Source organism: Labeo rohita, chromosome 14, assembly GCF_022985175.1.
Source record: "Labeo rohita strain BAU-BD-2019 chromosome 14, IGBB_LRoh.1.0, whole genome shotgun sequence".
NCBI classification, from domain to species: Eukaryota; Metazoa; Chordata; class Actinopteri; order Cypriniformes; family Cyprinidae; genus Labeo; species Labeo rohita.
In genome coordinates this window covers 7,615,333-7,635,643 of record NC_066882.1, presented here as the reverse complement: position 1 = coordinate 7,635,643, position 20,311 = coordinate 7,615,333, and the positions used below count along the sequence as shown (strand labels likewise).

The 20,311-nt window shown below is 37.4% G+C and overlaps 2 protein-coding genes across 4 annotated transcripts; one reads left to right on the top strand and one right to left on the bottom strand.

The window, feature by feature from the left end:
• Nucleotides 1–1,022: 1,022 nt before the first annotated feature.
• On the bottom strand, nucleotides 1,023–10,269 carry foxo4 (forkhead box O4). The gene is made up of 3 exons (XM_051127601.1): nucleotides 8,333–10,269; nucleotides 5,503–6,975; nucleotides 1,023–4,202 (listed from the first exon to the last, which is right to left on the bottom strand). The coding sequence occupies exons 1-2, from the start codon at nucleotides 8,762–8,764 to the stop codon at nucleotides 5,527–5,529; spliced, it is 1,881 nt and encodes a 626-aa protein (XP_050983558.1). The 5' UTR covers nucleotides 8,765–10,269; the 3' UTR covers nucleotides 1,023–4,202; nucleotides 5,503–5,526.
• Nucleotides 10,270–13,069: 2,800 nt separating this feature from the next.
• si:ch211-126c2.4 (uncharacterized) lies at nucleotides 13,070–20,085 on the top strand. Of its 3 annotated transcripts, none has more exons than XM_051127095.1 (9): nucleotides 13,070–13,197; nucleotides 13,591–15,499; nucleotides 15,604–15,646; nucleotides 16,777–16,932; nucleotides 17,045–17,134; nucleotides 18,654–18,716; nucleotides 18,804–18,875; nucleotides 18,981–19,052; nucleotides 19,914–20,085. In XM_051127095.1, the coding sequence occupies exons 2-8, from the start codon at nucleotides 13,610–13,612 to the stop codon at nucleotides 19,046–19,048; spliced, it is 2,382 nt and encodes a 793-aa protein (XP_050983052.1). In that variant the 5' UTR covers nucleotides 13,070–13,197; nucleotides 13,591–13,609; the 3' UTR covers nucleotides 19,049–19,052; nucleotides 19,914–20,085. The 3 variants fall into 3 exon arrangements, with proteins under 3 accessions (XP_050983052.1, XP_050983051.1, XP_050983053.1); XM_051127094.1 differs by lacking the exon at nucleotides 13,070–13,197 and adding an exon at nucleotides 13,214–13,356; XM_051127096.1 differs by lacking the exons at nucleotides 13,070–13,197; nucleotides 17,045–17,134 and adding an exon at nucleotides 13,214–13,356.
• Nucleotides 20,086–20,311: the final 226 nt, after the last annotated feature.

Here is a 20,311-nt window from a genome sequence, read left to right as displayed (position 1 = left end):
AAAACCTTAATTTCTTTGCGACTGAAGAAAGAAAGACATGAACATCTTGGATGACATGGGGGTGAGTAAATTATCAGGAAATTTTCATTCTGGGAGTTAACTTATCCTTTAAAAGTACAGTTATTGTTAACGATGACGACCATGTAAATGATTACTGGAACCCATATTTTAGCTAGAAAGGAGGGACAAGTGGAAAATCAATTGGATAATTTATCCCAAAACTCTCTTACAAAAAATTAACCATGGTTTTAGTACAAATAAAACCAAAAACCATGGCTACCATAGTTAATCTCTGCTAACCACAAATTAACATAGATTAACCATGGTATCTGTAGCAAAGCTATGATTATACAAATGAGTAATCAATACGTCAAAAAAAAAAACATGGTTACTACCAGAGCTGGGTAGTAACTGATTACATGTAATCTGGATTACATAATCAGATTCCAAAAATCAAGTACTCGTAATTAGAGTATATTACACTTTATAATGCTCATAAACAGATTAGTTACTTTTGTTATGGATTACATGATTACATTATTCACACAATGGGAGTAAATCATTCTTAATTTAATGATTCTCCATAAGTCTTTTTTTCTCTTTTAAATTTTTCTTTCCTACTGTCAAATCATTTAACTTTGACTATACTCACAGTATAAAATGGCCTTGTAAATGTCATGTAGTAATTTTTAGTAATTTTGCGATCGATGCAAAGATAAAAAGTAAGCTAAAAGTAGTCAGAATACACCTAAAATTAGTAATCTGTAATCAGTAATGGATTACAATTTGTAAGTAATCTACCAGCTCTGGTTACTACACTTTTACTACAATAAAACCATTATTAGTTTTGCGTAAGGCCTGGAACATTTAGATTTGACCTAATTTTACATTTAGCATGCATGGCTACTCTGAGTGTATATAAACTGTTATATACCAAAATGTTAAGTTGTTCTGAATTTAATGAATGCCTTGCATCTCCGCTTATATCAAATGAATGGAGCAATGACAAGCTTAAAACAGTCTGCGTTAAACAGATTAGGTTTATTTCTATTATGCTGAACTGCTTCCAATGACCTCTGACTAACAAAATATGGGGGGGGACAAAATAAATTGATCCAAAAAAAAAAAAAAAAAAAAAGAGCAATCAAGTACATATACAGTATATTGGCTATGCACAACTCGTCAGTTTTACATCCCGCCATAACCCAAAACAAAAGAGAGAAAAACCCAACCCAGAGCATAAACTAATGTCCTGTGTTATCAACCTGGGATACTTAGCAAACTCTCTTGGAAAAAGTAAAGGAACTAAAAGGATGACTACTAAAGGAAAAGAAGGCTAATATCAAACAAGGAAAGTGAGAGTGATTTGGAAAGAGGGAAGGTGTGGAATTGCTGCATTTTATGCAGCAGCCCTGTGACGTCTGTCTGATGGGACGAATACAATATTCAATATCTGTACTTAGAGAAATTAAACAAAGCCAGGGTGGTAACCACAAAAAATCACTTTCAAATCAACACTCAAATAACACAAATGTCAAAGGTGACTGTCAGCCCTGAAGCTTTCTGAAAGATGTACCATGCAGGTATAACAATCACTCTTAGACAGGAGCTGTGTTACATGTACAAACATAAAAAAGTGAGAAAAGATGCCCCAAAAGACAAGCACATCGATGTAAACGGTTGATTAAAAATCATCAATCGCTGTATCGAAACATTACACCAATGGTGAGGTGCACTGTTACACAATATGTGGTGAGACGGCCAAGCCCCTCCCTCCCATTCACAGCTTCTTTTATAATATACAAAAACTGAGCGTTTGGGAATTAAAACAAAGGTAAATTTCTCATACTATGTTCTCTACATTAAGAATATGCGTTGCATAAAATTGTTAAAGGCCCTGATATCTACAAACGCACCAATCAAATATGGCCCTCTTTAATTGTCATATGTAATATCTAGCACCGATGAATAGGATAAAATTATTCCTCTGTAAGGAGAGAGCATTTTAACATTTAATCTAATGCGCTCAGACCATTACATTGATGTGATAAGAGTTACTAAAATCAAGCTCTCAAGCCAATTTGTACACCAAAACAACTTCAGAATGCTGGTTTTAAAACCAAATAATTAAATAAAATCAACCCTTCTATTGCAGAAAAGGTAGAAAGAAAAGGGCTTTAAAACTGTATGGTTTTCTCTGGAGCGACATGCTATAGTGTTCATTGGCAGTTAACAAAGTTTTGTAGGAAGTCTACAAATGCATACATTAGATAAATCTCTTATAATAAACTGCAACATTAGATATATTTCCGCAATGTTAAAATATCTACGTGACGTTGGCTTGCATAAATGACGTTCATAATTTAGAAAAGGCCATGAGCTTTGAAGTCATAACATGATTATCTCATTACTTCCTAACAGAAGTTGTTTAATTATTATTTTTCATAACCCTGAGAGTGAAACATTGCATTAATCATTTTCGGTTGGACCAGTCTCACGTGTTGAGATGAAATAAATCCTTAGACATTTAGAAAAGCAACTCGAATTAAGAGTTCTATATTTTTTTCTGTTGCACTCATGCAATCAATCAAATTAGGATTACAACGATTTTTCGGAAAGGTTTTGTAAAGCTTATCCACACTGCAATGCATCCATCCATCCAACATGCAGTTCTTAGTGTTCCTTTGGTTATTGTATAAAATCTATATGCATTTCATCTTTTACAAAAATAAAAGATTACATAGAAAATGACCGTTAAAAATGATCTGAAATAGCTTCTGCTCAGATTAAAAAAGCTCATTAACAGCATGTTTTATTAGTCTGTTAACGAAAACGCCCCAATCTAAATTAGAATTATAGTCGATATATCCAACTGTTTTTGTTCTTTAATAACATTTTTTTTTTTATAAAATATGAGTAGTGCTGTTTATGAAAAACTGAACAATGAGAAAATAGTTTTTTCTTCTGTGCATCTGTGGACACAGTCAAACATGCTGGAGGAACCATAACGTCTCATTATTGTAGCCACGTTTCTTCAAGATTCGCTTCAAACTTGCGTATAACTCCGAAAACAAACTTCTGCACTTAAATGAAATGATTCAGCGTAACCTTGAATTCTGTTGTCAGTGTGTTGGAATCAAGTTTCGGGAGCATTAAACATATTTGCACGCACACAAATGTACACACACACCCTCCACACACACACACACACACACACACACACACACACACACACACAAAATCTTCAGATATTGCATTCAAAAGGGCACCGAGTTTCCAACAATAACACTATACCATTTAACCTGTTGGCAGGATTAAAAATGCATCAAAATGCCCTGTGGAAAATCACATTTCTTCATACTGTTGTTATCACTAACAAACACTTAAGAGCAGACAGTTAAATCATCATTCATTTATCAACCTCTGACGTGAGAGCAGAGGTCATAAAAGCCAAATTAATTGCACACTGAACACCACAGCGTCACCAAACCACCTAGAAACTTTGATGCTTCATACCACTTAAAAAGAGCACACCTTAACAGTTCAGCCATGCTCTGTGGTTGGTGAAACCGTCGCCACTCGACGTTCCCAACTTAACATTCCCAACTTAACATTCCTGTGGTGCCATGTTGTTTTCGTGCTCAATGTCAGGTCAGCTGTGGAAGTCACTCCATCGATCTCGGCTGCCTGGTCTTCTCCACTGCTGTTCAACAAAGTTCACATCAAGAAAAGCTGCAGAGTTTGATCCTCCTGGCCGAATGAGTTCCGTTATCAGGATAAAGAAGATCAGTGAGGAGTACCATCTCCATCTTACACTACGCATCATAGGCATAAATGTAATAAACGTGATTATTTGTTTTAGGTGTGATGCTGTAGTCCAAGATTGGCCAAAAAACTGCAACTTCCAAAAAAACAAACAAAAATGTTGCATGTATAAGACAAAAGAAAAGAGTAAATATGTTTCAAGACCATGTTCTCTGTGTCCAACAGCACACTCTTGGCACTTGACATGTATGAGGTTTGATTTTGTCGTCTAATTGAGAATCTGACACGAGACTTCTTGGCCAGGCGTGTATCGTCCTTAGCCGAAGCAGTTTATGTATTTGAGGTACAATGGCAAATGCAGAGGCAAAAAATTGAGAATATGTTCAGGCCATGTGCCACATCTGTTTTCAAAGTTGTGTTATGAATGGGGGACAATCCTGCAGAAACAAAATAAAATAATGAGAAATACGAATAACACATTAGGAGATAAAAACGAACATGTAGTTGAAGTCAAAAGTTTACATACAACTTGCAGAATCTGCAAAATGTTAATTATTTTAGCAAGATAAGAGGCATCATGCATGTTACTTTTTATTTAGTACTGACCTGAGTAAGATGTCTCACATAAAATGTGTTTACATATAGTCCACAAGAAAAAAATAATAGTTGAATGTATAAAAATGACCTTGTTCAAAAGTTTACATACACTACATTCTTAATACTGTGTTGTTACCTGAATGATCCACAGCTGTGCTGTTGTTGTTTTTTTTTGGTTTAGTGATAGTTGTTAAGTCCCTTATCCCTTGCGGTTCTTCAGAAAGTCCCTTGTTGTTCTTCAGAAAAACATTAGCCTTCAGTTCTCACAAATTCTTTGGTTTTTCAGCATTTTTGAAATTGTATTGTGTATTTGAACCCTTTCCAACAAGGACTGTATGACTTTGAGATCTATGTTTTCACACTGAGGACAACTGAGGGACTCAGCTATTACAGAAGGTTCAAAAACTCACTGATGCTCCAGAAGGAAAAACAATGCATTAACTTTTGAACAGAATGAAGATGTGTACATTTTTCTTATTTTGCCTAAACATCATGATTTGTTTTGTTTTTTCAATTAGTACTGCCCTTCAGAAGCTACAGAAGATACTTACATGTTCCCCAGAAGACAAAGTAAATTAAATGCATCGTTTTTTTCCTTCTGGAGCATCAGTGAGCATTTTAACCTTCTGTAATAGTTACATATGAGTCCCTCAGTTGTCTTCAGTGTAAATAGATGGAGTTTGCAGTCATTGTTGAAAAGGGTTCAAATACACCAAAAATCCATTTTTTTTCTTGTGGACTATATGTAAGCATCTTTTACTAAATAAGTACTAAATAAAAACTAACATGCATTTTGTATAATCCCTCTTATTTTGGTAAAATAATTAACATTTTACAGATTCTGCAAGGTGTATGTAAACTTTTGACTTCAACTGTACATAAAGAATAATGCAAAACCTTAAATGAAACTAAAGGAATAGTTTATTCATCCTCATGTTGTTTCAAACCTGTATGACTTTCTTCTGCAGAACACAAAACAAGCAAGTTTGAAGAATGTTTCAACTATTTTTACCCTAATGGGGTCTGAAACAACTCTGGATTCTTTCGTGTTCACATAAAGAAAATAAGATGCATTTGGAACAACATGAGGGTGAGTAAATTCATTTTTTGGGTGAACTATCCCTTTAAAATATGCATTACCTGTTCTCATCTTTAATAATGAAGTTAACTGGGCACCCAGTTGTGGGAGGAGCTCTGTGTGGTTGCTGGCCCGGTATACGGACCCTGTCCACCCTGTATGATGGGGTCAAAGTTGAAGTCAACCAGGTCTCCATCCATAAGATCACTGTTGATAATATATTCCACATCGCAGTCCAGGTTTTCAGTGAACATATCGATATCCAAGTCTGTAGGCAGACGGTCCTGGGAGGGCATGAAGCAGGGCGGTGTTGCAAACTGGCCTAGACCTTGCAGGCCTCCATTCCCACCAGGTGACGGGACAGCTCCGTGCTGGAGAATCCCAGCGCCTGGCACCTGATGCTGGGTCTTTATAGTCGCAAGCTGAGGTGGTTCCTGGCTCATGGCCGAGTGCATAATTCCAAAACCCATCTGTGAGTGCTGGAGTTGGGGTTGAGGCTGGAGGCTCATCTGCCCTACTGTGCTTGTGTCAATGCCTTTGCTCAGCAACATTGGACCTGCCTTAGCTTGGGTGCTGGACATAGATCCCCCGAGCCCCAAAAGCCCGCCACCTCCTTGGCTCGGCATGAGAGGATCCATCTGAGTCATCATAACATCGCTGGGTGGGGGCGAATCAGAGGTCAGGAGAGCTTCAAGGCTGGAGGGCACGTGAGTGCTGAAACCACTGTGACCAGGACCGGGCAGAGGGCTGAAGAGGGAGTTTCCGAAGCTCGACGGGCTTGTTCTGGATCCAGCGCTCGGTGGCACCGAGCTCTGTGGCCCTGGCGGAGTGGATCCCTGCGTAGCCTTTGTTGGCTGCAGCTGCCGAAATGAAGGAAAGCTGGGCCCTCGAGGCAACAGGGTGGATGCTGAGGGCAACGGCTGAGGCGGGGCAGGAGGAGCTGTGCTTGGGCTCGCGCCACCTTGTGGGCCAGTCATTAAAGTTAGCCCGTCAATCAAATCCAGTTCTTCCATTAGCGTCTCAGTTAGTGTTGGGGGAAGATTCCCTGTGGAATAGCCACCAAGAAGGCCGTCCTCAGGTAGGTCATCCTCATCCTCCTGCCCCGTGGCAATGGGAGAAAGCCTCCCGCTCAGCGTGCTAGCATTAGAGCTTGTACGTGGCCTGAAACTCGTCCACATGTCCGAGTCATCTAGGCTGCCCCGAGAGGAAGGGCTGCTGCTGTTCACCCCCCACTTTCCGAACTGACCCGGAGGCCCGGGACTGTCGGCACCGCCGGTGCCAGAAGCACCCTCACCCTGCAGGGCACCTCCAGAGCCTCCGATCCCAGCCGCTCCGGCCTTGTTTTTAGTCTGCTTCGCTCGCATACGACTTTTAAGCAGTTTGCTGCTGTTGTCCATCGAAGCGGCGCGACGGCGAGGGGCTTTGCCGGTCTTGCCGCCTTCAGGGTTGAGCATCCACCAAGAGCTCTTTCCAGTCGACTCATTGTGCACTCGCAGGAACTTGTTGTGGAGCGATAAATTGTGGCGAATGGAGTTCTAAATCAAAAATAAATCAAGTCTAAAATGTTACTGCATAACAAAAATGAAAGAATTGAGAATATTACGATCAGGATTTGAAATTAACACCCGCCACTCTACCACTGCAGGCAATGCAATGAACTCACTAGCCAGTTTTATGGGTTTATATTATATTCTATCAAACTTTTCACATCAGTACTAACATTTTCACTCCCTAAATGTTAATCATTCAAGAAATGACCCATATCCAAGACTTTGACATGTTGCTATCCACCTTTTTCCTCACATAAGATAGGGTGCGGTCATTTGTAAATTTTATGGGTCTGACTTCCAGTCTGAACTGCGTCAAGCTTTTTTTAGTTACACAAAACAACTCGTTTTGCTGCTTAATATTGCAAATTGGTGTCTTACCATATTATTTTACTGTATTATCTTAATTATGAACACACTGATTTGCAGTGCAAATAGTTTTCCCATTTACTCCATGTCATTATTCTTCTCGTTTTCGCGACTAATGCACCGGAAATGTCACCCATAGGCTTACACTGCGTTAAAGAAAAAGATATATACAGATGTCAAAATATGCCTCATGTTTTGAAATGATATTTTGGGTCATATTTTCATTATCAGGTTTGCTTTTTTTAATGGATGTCAATGGAAAGGCTTCAGTACAGTTTAAAAAAAACCATATACATATTGACAGCACTAAATGCAAACAATGCCACTGAACCTAACGAAACTCGCATATTTTGCTGATTGTTGCTGCTAAAAATGATCCATTATTGTCATGTTTTGGGATGTACCCGGACAGGAAAAACATTTGGGATACTATAGACTGCCAAAAACAAATTAAGCAGAAGAGTGCAAGGAACAAAAGACATTTGTTGTTGGCCAAACTGAACCAGGATTTCTAGGGCAAGAATCTTGACAAAATTTGTGTTTGTTCTCATTATTTTCAGTCAGGTAAGTGAAATATTAGGTTAATATCTTAATACTGCTCATACATATCTTTATCACCTATTAACTTTAGTTTGTCAAAATATTGTGCCATTTCCCGCTTACTAAGTCCTTTTCTATATAATTTAGCATCTTACATTTTTTCAATGGTTTAGACAGAATAACTTCACAGAACAACTTATTTGACAGTGTATTAACCATGCAATCAATGCTGTTGTTTACATCCGAGTATAGCCAGTTTGGACGCACATCCAATTAACTGGCCAAATTGTGATGCAAGTGGAAATTTTATTTCTGACATTTTTGTTTTGGCTAGTAGTTCTGAATGGCCCGTGGCACATTGGCTTGTGAGTGGAAAGGTTAATTTCAAACCCTGATTGGTATTAATAATAATTAGGCTATACTTTCTTACACATACCTTCCACCCAGCGGAACTGTTACTGTCTCCTTTGTCCTTAAAATACGGCACCGTTTTTACCATCCAATCGTAGATCTGCGCCAGAGTAAGTCGCTTTTCTGGCGAGTTTTCAATCGCCTGGCTGATCAGATCTGCGTAGGACTGATTACCCCAGGCATTACGCCTGGAAGAGCCTTTCCTAGGCGTGGCCCCGCCCACTCCAGCGACGACCCCGCCCTCCGACACCGCGACTTTCTCAGGCTCGGATATGATTGGCTGAGGCTCGTGTTTATCTTCCTCGGCGGGCGGAGTTCCAGCGGCAGACTCTGAGCCATCGGCCCCCCCTGCTTTGACAGCTGAGATGTCGGGTCTAGGCAACGGCCATGTACATGACCTCGGTCTGCTTTGCGGCTCAAAATCTGGGTCAATCGGGGGTACGTTTTCTTCCTCCATTGTGCGATGCAATCCAGATAATTTCAGAGGAAGGATGGATTTCAATTACCTAGTTTTTAAAACACGATTCCGGGAGATGAAAAGTAAGAATACTACTATTTATAACAAAATAAGTTTTTTTCGTCCTTAATATATTACACCACAGTATAAATTATCCTGACTAAATTCGTAATAATCTGAACTCGCCAATATAGCGTCAGTTAATCCTCAGATTGGAGATTAAAGGGGCCAAATAATCTCCTTAATAGTAACTAACATAAACCTTCTGATTTACATAGAGCAAACGAGGATGGAAGGGGTCTCTTTGTTTAATGTATTAAGAACAAAGGAAAATCAAAACAGCTGGATTGTCAAGAGCATATACTGAGATAAACCACAGGAAAACATGCGCTGGAGTGATGGGATGATCTATGAACTTTCCGTAGATAATTATACACCCTTATACAAAAAAAAAAAAAATTCTAGTTGAGGTGAAATCGCAAAACCAATCATAACATGCGTTGTAATTGCTAAAATAACCACCTCCCACTGGTTCCTATTATAGCAGCGAATGGTTGATTGGCTTTCGCAATTAAAAAAAACAGGAGTAGACCAGCTTACAAACTATTAATAAACCAACTAATATAAAAGCATCACGTCGTACGCTATTTTCTCTTGTAAACGAGTGTATGTCAAAATACTGTCCTTGTAAACGATTTCAAGTGAATGGGAATTACTTGTCAGAGCTGCCTGTTAAATTGAACAAAGACGCGTTATTTTATTAATCGGGATCCATTATGAAGCTAAAAACGCACAAACGTAAAGTTGCATCCCAACTCAAAGATTGTTAAATCGCCAAAAGAAGCCGTGTGTAAAACTTAATTCATACCGAACTAAATTTTACATTTAAAAAAAAAAAGAAAAAAGACCAAGATCATATCTTACAGGAGTGCTAGATCATAACGGGTACTTTTACGGGGTTTACCATACAATAAAAAAAACTGTGTTATTGTCGTTCAAGTTTGCACGGTCCTCCACGCTGTGTGCTGGCGCATGTCACCATCTGCCATGTTCCTCGAGACGCAGCTACACACGATGCGGGCACATCTAAGCCGAACGTGTCCGTCCCGTAGAAGCCGTCCTAAATCCCCAAATGTGCTCTTCGAAAAGACAAAAAAACTGTCGGTTGTCCGCTTCTTCAATTCAATCGTCTCTGGGACAAAACTCGACCGCGTAGTTTTACTACTGAGAGACTCACTAGATGGCCACCTAGTTAGCCAACTCCAGTTTTTATGAGTTAATATCCCTCCGGTAAAAGTCGAAGAAACCCGCTTCTCCTCACTAACTCGGTCGTCCGTTGAAATTCACGCGAAATCCTTTCCCTTCTGCTGTTAATGGAGATACACAAACAGCTATTCCTCGTAGATCTTTCTTGTTTTGTTTTGTTTTGTTTTGACTCGAGGCGAAGACTCCCTTCTGACGTCTGTTTACCACTGCCAGACAACGCGGCGTGCGCATGCGCCAATAGGATTGATGGGAATTGCAGTCAGTCATGTGATGGGTTGCGCACCGTAAACACGACCGGAGGGAACCGGGGTCCCGAAAAAAGACTTGCGCACGTAAAACGTTATGTAATCGTTTCTAAAGATGTGTGCGTGTGAGAGTAAACGAGTCCTGGCTGAGGCAAACTGGTTGGGTCTCTAGGAAGATCCTTAATCCTTAAAGGATATCCAGTGGAATGCTGTTTGCGAGATCCCCTGACCTCATGCAGTCCACATGGTCTCCCGATGAAATTACAATCTCGTTTTTTAATTAAGATCAATTGGATGAAAGCTATTTTTAGAAGATGCTATAAAGTCAGTACAGTCATAAAGACTCCCTTTTATCTGAAATCGCCGCATGGGTAGATTCTAGGTAGTTTTCGAATTAAATTCAAGTGTAATACATTAAATGTATGTTTCTGAAAAGCCACCTTGCTGGTGTTGTGTAACCTTATCTGAATTTAGGCATTTTAAAACGCAATCTCAGTCGTACATGCATTATTCTTTATAGCTCAGCTGTTGCTCATATGCAAGTTTTTTTATGCATGTGTCAGTGTCTCGAAACGGATCAGCCAGGAGAACTACAATACCCACAGGACCTTCCAAGGCATTACCCCTTTTCCCAGAATTGCGGTGGAGGACACAGAGCATGATGCAACTCTTCAGTCTTCAGTAATACTAGCGAAAGTCAATAATAGAATGTGATTAAGCAGCTGTTATCTGATTAAGAGTTGCATTTATTTAGATATCATTTTAATTGATCAGGTTTATTGCTTTTGACCGACAAACATTCTAATACAACGATAGTGTGTGTGTTTGTGTGTGTATGTGTGCACCTGGTATTTATCACGTTATGGGGACCAAATGTCCCCACAAGGATAGTAATACCAGTAAATTTTGACCTTGTGGGGACATTTGTGAGGTCCCCATGAGGAAACAGGCTTATAAATCATGCAGAATGAGTTTTTTTGAGAAAGTAAAAGTGTGCACAGTCTCCTGTGAGGGCTAGGTTTAGGTGTAGGGCGATAGAAAATAGGGTTTGTACAGTATAAAAACCATTACGCCTATGGAATGTCCCCATAAAACATGTAAACACAACATGTGTGTGTGTGTGTGTTCAATAAAACAGTTCTGTTAACCCTGTACAATCGAAAAGGATTTTTTTGTGTGTGATTTGCATAAAAATCAGTACTTAAAACCACTACTGCAGAATCACAGAATCGTGAAATAGTTAAATAATAGCAAATCATAATTTTATGGTGGAAGTACAGAGAGACAGAGCGGGAATCACTACGTGGACATTACCATTTTTCCCTAACTTGCCCTATGATGTCATATAAACATTCATCAGTCAAAGTGGAGTAAATTACTACACACATCTAACCATTTCCACACAGTTGTTTCTGATGATTTTCAATGGATAAATATTTCCTAAATAAATAAAAGTATTGCTTTGTTAATTTGATAAGCCTATTGTGATGTCTGGCATTTAATCATTGTTATTAAATTATTTTTATTTTTATATATATACGCTACCAGTCAAAAGTTTTTTAACAATGAGACAGCAAAATACAGCAAAAGCAGTCAAATTTGTAAATATTTTTACTATTTAAAATAACTGCTTTCTTTTTGAATATATTTTAAAATGTAATTTATTCCTGTGATCAAAGCTACATTTTTAGCATCATTACTCCAGTCTTTAGTGTCATATGATCCTTCAGAAATCATTCTAATATGCTGATTTGCTGTTCAAGAAACGTTGTTATTATTATCGATATTTAAAACAGCTGAGTACATTTTTTTCAGGATTCTTTGATGAATAGAAAGATCCAAAGATCAGCATTTATCTAAAATAAATAAAAGCTTTTATACACTATACCACTCAAAAGCTTGAAGTCAGTATAATTAGGGTTTTTTTTTGTAAAGAAATTATAGAAATGAATACTTCAATGATGCATTATTGATCAAAAGATGATAAAGACATTTATAATGTGACAAAAGATTTCTATTTCAGATAAATACTGTTCTTCTAAACTTTCTATTCATCAAAGAAACCTGAAAAAAAAAATGTACTCAGCTGTTTTCAACATAATAGATGGATTTTGAGTAGCACAAAGCATATTGGAATGATTTCTGAAGGATCATGTGACTGCAGTAATAATGCTAATTCAGCATTATTGAAATCAAAGGAATAAATTACATTTTAAAATATATTCATATAGAAAAAAAGTTATTTTAAATAGTAAAAATATTTAAAAAGTGTAGTGTTTTGCTGTACTTTCATCAAAAATGCAGGCTTGGTGAGCAGAAGAGACTTCTTTAAAAACATTAAAATCTTACTGTTCAAAAACTTTTGACGGGTAGTGTATAAGTTAGTCAAAGTACACACGCTAAAATGTAATGTTGGAATTTTACTCAGATTTTGACAGATATGAAAGATATTGTAACAAGAAAGAAGTAAAGATTTGTGATGTTAAATTATTTTGTGATGGTAAAACCTTTATCTGTGGCAGCGATTTATTATAAATAAATTTCATATAGTTTAAGTGTTCTCCCAACCTTATTATTTTCAAACGAAAGGAATAACATGTATTTGGTAGAGACACAATGATACTGTGCAATGGGTTAAAAAAGATAATATATTAAATAAGGTTAATATTTAATATTTTTATATTTTTTTAACTAATTTTATTAAAGTTACAGTAACTAAGAAATAATACATAGAGAACGAAATAACAATAATGTTTATCGTTGTACCTGACTTCCACCACTGGGGGGCGCTGTGATTTTTCTGACGCCACACAGACCGTCGCTCTGATAGGTCGAGGACCGCGCGTCTCGTCCAATGACTAGAATGACCCTGTTTTCAAATCGACTCGGAAATATCAAACGCTTGGCCCGTTTAGAGATCTGGTAAGATGATGATAATGTTTTCTAAAGATTATGATCTGTTTAGAAATTGTGGCACGTTTGTTAGTTCCTTTTCGGAAGTTATTGCTAATTTTTCGTGTCAATGATTAACGTTATTTGTGTTACCATAGCAAAACATTCCTTGCAGTTGTCAGTTACAAAGTGAGTTTTTTGATCTGTTATGTAACGTTATACACCTAGAAGTCTTATTAGACAAGTTTATATGACATATCTGCATTCTTTTATACCAAATGTGATTGTTTACTGTTTAAATTTAGCTGATCGTTCGTTTTGTAACACATGTGTCAACCTTTGGCAGAGAGTGTGATTGTCAGTAAGTAACTGTTAGGTTTCAGGAAGCTACATGATAATTTCCAGAATTTTTATTCCTTTCAGAGACCCGCCTGCTATTGAAATGGAGAGCTTTCTAAGGCGGAGGCTTGCTCAGGCCGGTGGCAACATATTGGGTGGATCTTCTCTCCAAAAACCTGTTTCCTCTTACCAGAATGCCAATTTGCCAGATCTGTGTTCTAGTTTTTATTCAATTGCAGATGAGCCTTTTCCTCAAGTTTCTGGAATTTTCGATGACACTGTTGGCCAGTCATTTCTTTCAAGTGAAGCAGGAACTGTGTTGAATTCCACTGCTTGCACGCCATCAGAAAATCAAACAAAAAAGGACGTGGCAGTTTTAGCACCAAGAAAAGAGGCTACCAATGACTCTGCACTTAATTGCTCTCTTGGAGCGCACTGTCGGTCGGGAAATGAAAGCACGTCCACTAAATCACCCCAGAATGAGAAAGACATTACCAGTGCAACAGCAGCCAAAGCAGATGGGAACTGCAATGATGCCACGGCATCCACTACATCTTTAGAGAAATCTGATTTAATGAGTGTAGAGTTGAAGAACAGCACTTTCGATGTGACTCTAGACTCGAAAGAACGTTCTGACGCTGGGATTAATGCGACTGTTGATCTACACAATGTCAGAGAGAAGAACTGCACTTTTGAATCTCAAGAGCCAAAGGAGGGGTCTGACCCTAAACTTAATTCAACTGTGGATATTGATGTTCCCGATATAAAAACTGAGTTGGGAAACACCACTGTTGACCTGGTCCAGTCACATGACCCTAAAGAGGGACCTGACACTGGGGTGAATGCAACTGTGGATGTTCCTAATCTAGACTGCACGCATTCTAAAACAAATTCATCCGTTGATAAGGGTGCACCGTTAAACACTACTACAGAGAAGCTTGAAGGAACTATAGATATTCAGCCACAAGAAAAACCAGATGGTACTTTTAACTCTACTGAGGATGCTAAAATTAAAAACACAGAGGAAGCTGATGTAAAAGTCAATGTAACTGTTGATATTGCGGAGCAAGCAGCCAGTGCTCCTCTTCAACCCTCTTGTGAGGTTGAACAACCTATTAAACCAGCTGAGATGACTAAACATAATACAACCACTGATCTTACTCCCCCAGAAGTTCCAGTTTTGAAGGACACCACTGTTGAAATGAAGCCCTCAAGCACTGAATTAGCTGATCAGGTTAATGATGTTTCTAACTCTGTAGATGTCACTAAACCTGCCAGAGAAACTGAGAAAGCTGAGATAAGCACCACAGCTTTTGTATGCTCTGTCGACACTCCCGATGATGCTCCTGAGGTTATCTCAGAAGAGCATGACAAAAAAACATCAAGACCTAGATTGGCAGACATTGAGTCTCTTCCCTCTTCCGATATGGGAAACATCAGCAGAAACAGTATATTTTGTTTGGATGATACACTGGATATGAAGACAAGCTTCATGGTCACATCCACTCCTATTGTTTTTGGCAAAGAATCCAGATTTGAGATCATGAGAGACGTGAAGCCCACACCTATGAGAAAGAGGCTGTCTGTGATCAACAGCATCGAGGCCCAGTCGAATGATGAGCTCGTTTGTGCAAGTAATCACGACGGGACTGATGCTGTGCAGGCGACTGAGCGCTCGAGCCAGAGTCAGAAAGTCTCAGCGACCTGTGCGTCAGAACCAGCAAATGAGAACAAGCCTCCTGCGAAACCTCTAATCAAAAGACAGCTTCCTCAGCTTTCCTCTAAGCTGAGTTATCCCAAGTCCAGTCTTCCTCCAAGGCCGCAGTCGACAGTGAACTCCTCAGTAGCGGTCAAACCGAAGACCCTCCAAGGGCCGCCACATCAGCCTGATGCTTCATCCACCACCCTGCTTGGCAACAAGAAGACCGTACAGACAAACAAGGGGAAGAACATCGCACCTGTCAAGAACACAGCATCAGCTAGCACTGTTAAGGTAGGAAACTCAATGCTTTATGATGCTGTAAATCAGTCATCTGGTTACAAACATTAGTCTTGTGTACTGTTTAAATGGTTATTTTTTTAATTTACTCAAAACAGACCTCTATGCTTTCTTCTGTCACTGGATCCAACTTAACTGCTGGTAAGTGGCTTATACACATTTTTATGCATTTCATTCGTGTACATAATTATATTACTGTTTAAAAGTTTGAGGTCAGTTTAAAACAAACAATAAACTGATGCATTAAGGATGCATTACGTGATAAAAAATGACAGTAAAAATATTATTGTTACAAAATATTTCTATTAAAAAAATGCTTTTTAGCTTTTTATTCATTAAAATAATTCTTATATGTGACCCTGGACCACAAAACCAGTCGTAAGGGTCCATTGAGATTTGTATATTATCTGAAAGCTGAATAAATTTTCCATTGATGTATGGTTTGTTAGGATAAGACAATATTTGGTCGAGATGCAACCATTTGAATATCTGGAGTCTGAGGGTGCAAAAACATTGCACCCCCAGTGCCTTTAAATTTGTCCAAATTAAGTTCTTAGCAGGGATCACCAAACTTGATCCTGGAGGGCTTTGGGCTTGTCCTGCAGAGTTTAGATCCAGACACACCTGCCTGGAAGTTCCTAGTTAGTATACCTAGTAAGAGCTTGATTAGCTGATTCAGGTGTGTTTAATTAGGTTTGCAATATTACTGTTTTTACTGTATTTTTGATAAAGAGCATAAGACATTACAAACCTGAACCTACTGAATGGTAATGTACATATTTTTTTTATATATATACGTGTATAAATGTGACCCTGGACCACAAAGCAACAAGGGTCCACATAAGGGTCAGTTTTTCATAATTGAGATTTATACGTCGTCCGAAAGCTTAATAAATATACTTTCCATTTGTTAGGATAGGACAATATTTGGCCGAGATACAACCATTTAAAAATGTAGAATCTGAGGGTGCAAAAAAAACAACTCTTTTAAAGTTGTCCAAATTAAGTTCTTAGCAGTGTATATTACTAATCAAAAATGAAGCATTGATCTGTTTACGATAGGAAATTTCCAAAATATCATCATGGAACATGATCTTTACTTAATATCCTAATGATTTATAGCATAAAAGAAAAATCGACAATTTTGTAGCTATTGCTGCAAATATACCCATGCTACTTACGACTGGTTTTGTGGTCCAAGTTCACATGCATGACTTTTGTTATATTATATATATCAATTATGTATTATGTAAGCTATAATGTGGTTGCAGTTGCAAAACCTTCAAGCTCTGGTATACCGCAAATGAAACCATCAGGACTACAGCCACCAACCCGTAAAAGACTGGCTCTCAAGACGCCTCAGACTACACAAACCTCTGCAGAAACCGTTCAGACTCTGCCTAGTAACAAACCGCCAGGATTAACAGGTATTTTCCACAATGACAGTTCTTCCATGATTTATACCTTGTAAATACAAAATGATTATGCAAATGTAGGGCACTGATTTTATGTAATGCTTTGTCATTCTATCTATAAAAGGTATGAGGACGAGGAATTCACTGCTTACCAGTGTGGGCCAAAAGCACTTGAACAATGATGGTTTGCCTTCGGCAAAGAGAAAAAGAATTGGTGCGATCCCTTGTTATTATTTTTTTTTATTATTTACTTTTAGCAGTTACAGGGATGCTACGTGACTTGATAAATAACATATATCTCTAAAACTTTCAGATGGTCTGCAACACATTTAAGCCCACCAATGAGTCAAAAATAAAAAAGCCAAAATACTAATATAATACATATCTCCAGTGTATTTCCTCTTGTGTTGGTGGGTTACAAGATTAACTATTAACCGCAGTTAATGTATTTTGATGCAGACTAATAGTGAATTTTTTTTTTTTTTTTTTTTTTTTTTTTTTTTGGATATTGCTTTGTACAAAACCACTCAAAGGTTTTATACTTTTTAAAACTATAATTATTATAAATGGCAATATTTTATGTTCATTTTAAAATAAAAAAAAGACACGTTGTACAAAAAGCTTTGGGTGTATCAAAGCAATGTTCAAGAACATTAGAGTCTCTAAAATGTGGGAAATGGCCATCCTTTGCCTTAAGCCACATGGACAGATCTCAACAGGATATCATTATTGCGAAAAGTTCCATATTCTTGTCTAAAGCCCAGGAAACTGGGTTAGAAAATTGAGTCATTAAACAGAGTTGTCTTGAACATTCCTTATTTGCACGAAAGCGGGCTGGCTAGCTATAATCTAGACTGATTGATATCCCTGTGAAGTGCGTGGTAATAGCCTTGCTGAAAGGACTGGTGCATTTGGGAGCTTGTCGAAGCCTTTTTAATTCATGCTTGTAAAGGAGTTGTGTGTGCATGCCTCCCTATTGAGCCTTTTCATTCGTTTTGAAGCGGAGATTTTATAGAGCTGTTCAAACTCAATTATAAGATGGTACGTTGGCATCCATGCCACCATAAAAAAAAAAACCCCACTGTATTAATCATAAGTGGAAAAAATACCAAAACTATGCAGCACAAAAATGGTTATATGGCATATACTCTACCAGTTGGCTTGGATGAAAATTGGAATTAATTATAAAAGGTTGCAAATTATTATATCTCTTTTAAATAAGTTCTGTTATTCTGTTCATGAAAGGAACACATTGGACACCTTTCATGTGTCTTAGGATCAAACTGATTTGACCATCTCAGACATGTATTTATTAGTCAGTTAATAAAGCTGCCAAATGAGGACCTAGAGTCTGTTTCTCAAACTAGACCTTTGAAGTGCTTGTCCATTTCTGTCTCCTCCTCTGTCCTTGTTTGGTCAAGTTTGCCAATTAAGAGCCGCTTTAACTGTGCTAATATAAGATGAAAGTTTTCATTTGTAGCACAGAATAAGGTGACACCGTTTTTAGTAGATTGGAGTAAATGTTATTTATCATCACTGGTAAAGATAAAACTATATATGGTAATCATTTGCTGCATTTGTAATGCTTTGAGTTTTTTTTTGTTTGTTTGTTTGTTTTTTTCTTTCCCCCAATTACTTGACTAGACAAAACCTTTGTAGCAGATGTGTTTGAAATATTATGGCTTTTTTAAAATCTCCACTCTGATGTATTTCTTGTGTGTTTGTATCTTTAGCACCTGCTCTGTCTACAGTAGAGAATGATGCTGCACATCCAGCTGAAGGAGCACATGAACCAGGTTAATTTAGATTATTGTTATGCCGTACATTTTCTAATTCAGTGTTTAATGTTTTCAGACCTATCAATCTTTTTAACCCCCACCCAGATTGTGTTAATTGCTTGCAACACCAAGAAAAACTTGAGAGGGTCATTCGAGAACTAATGGGTTTGCGTTCAGGTATGTAAGTTTTCATGTTTTGTGTTTTTCTCTGATAGCGTTACCCTCTTTGCTCATTTCATTTTGAAATAATGTTCTGGTTTTGCATACCTTTGTTTTTTATAGAGTGTAAAAACTGGGGACCACTGCACGAAAAACTTGAGATATGCTTAGAGGAACTGAAGAGAATTTAACTTGGTATTCAGTGTCTTCACACAGTTTATTTCTGAGTTGTTCTTGCAATTTATTTAAATTTAAATGTGTTTTTGTTTGCATGTGTGTAATCTTTACATGTTTGATTTAATTGTACAGATACATAACAATATACGCTACCAGTTAAAAGTTTTTAAACAGCAAGATTTTATTTTTTTTTTTTAAGAAGTCTCTTCTACTCACCAAGCTTGCATTTTTTTTTTTTTATCCAAAGTACAGCAAAACAGTAACATTTTGAAATATTTTTACTATTTAAAATAACTTTTCTATTTGAATATATTTTAAAATAGCAATTTTTTTTAGCATCGTTACTCCAGTCACATGATCCTTCATGAATCATTCTAATATTCTAATTTGCTGCTCAAAAAACATTTTTTAATATTATGTTATTAAAACAGTAAATGTTGATCTTTGGATCTTTCTATTCATCAAAGAGTCCTGAAAAAAATGTGTTCAGCTCTTTTAAGTATTGATAATAATGTTTCTTGAACACCAAATCAGAATATTAGAATTTGTGAAGGATCATGTGACCTAAAGACGAGTAATAATGCTGAAAATTCAGCTTTGATCATGGGAATAAATTACATTTTAAAATATATTAAAATAGAAAACGGTTATTTAAAACAGTAAAAATCTTTCAAAAATTGTAATGTTTTTGCTAAACATCTTTGGATGAAATGAATGCAGGCTTGGTGAGCAGAAGAGACTTTTTAAAAAAAAAACAAAATCTTACTGTTAAAAAAAACTTTTGACTGGTAGTGTAAATATCATTGTATAATCCTGCAAGTATTAGCAGAATTGTATACCTCTGCCTGATTTTCTCTCTTCTCTTTCTTCTACAATTAGAGGAGAAGAGAAGAAAAGAGAAGTGACACGGAAAGTTTTAATTTAATAACACTTGTGAAATGTCTATGCAGTTCTATGCATTTTTATGTGCTTCTAAAAAATGTGACACTGTTTAATAAAATGTAACTCAATCGAATACATTGTCTACTTTAAGTGTCTGGCTTTTCCCTAATAAATTCCAATACATTTTACAGTATGTTTTATGGTTTTCCATTTTCCTCCTTAAGACACTCTTCATTGTGTCATCTTGTATTTACAACAAAATCCAGTCAGAGCAAGATTTTCAAAAACGGGAAAAAAAAACATTTCTCTCGCTCGAATCAATGCCAGCGTATACGCAATACTTTCTACTACGACTGGCTTTCTTTGACGTCAGAAAAAAATCCTACCCCCTAGGG

Coding starts and splice junctions, on each gene's coding strand:
- foxo4 (XM_051127601.1), bottom strand. CDS start 8,764: ATGGAGGAAGAAAACGTACCCCCGATTGACCCAGATTTTGAGCCGCAA. Junction 6,976..8,332: donor ACAGTTCCGCTGGGTGGAAG/GTATGTGTAAGA, acceptor TTTTTGATTTAG/AACTCCATTCGCCACAATTT.
- si:ch211-126c2.4 (XM_051127094.1), top strand. CDS start 13,298: ATGATTAACGTTATTTGTGTTACCATAGCAAAACATTCCTTGCAGTTG. Junction 15,500..15,603: donor CATCAGCTAGCACTGTTAAG/GTAGGAAACTCA, acceptor TACTCAAAACAG/ACCTCTATGCTTTCTTCTGT. Junction 17,135..18,653: donor GGCAAAGAGAAAAAGAATTG/GTGCGATCCCTT, acceptor TTGTATCTTTAG/CACCTGCTCTGTCTACAGTA.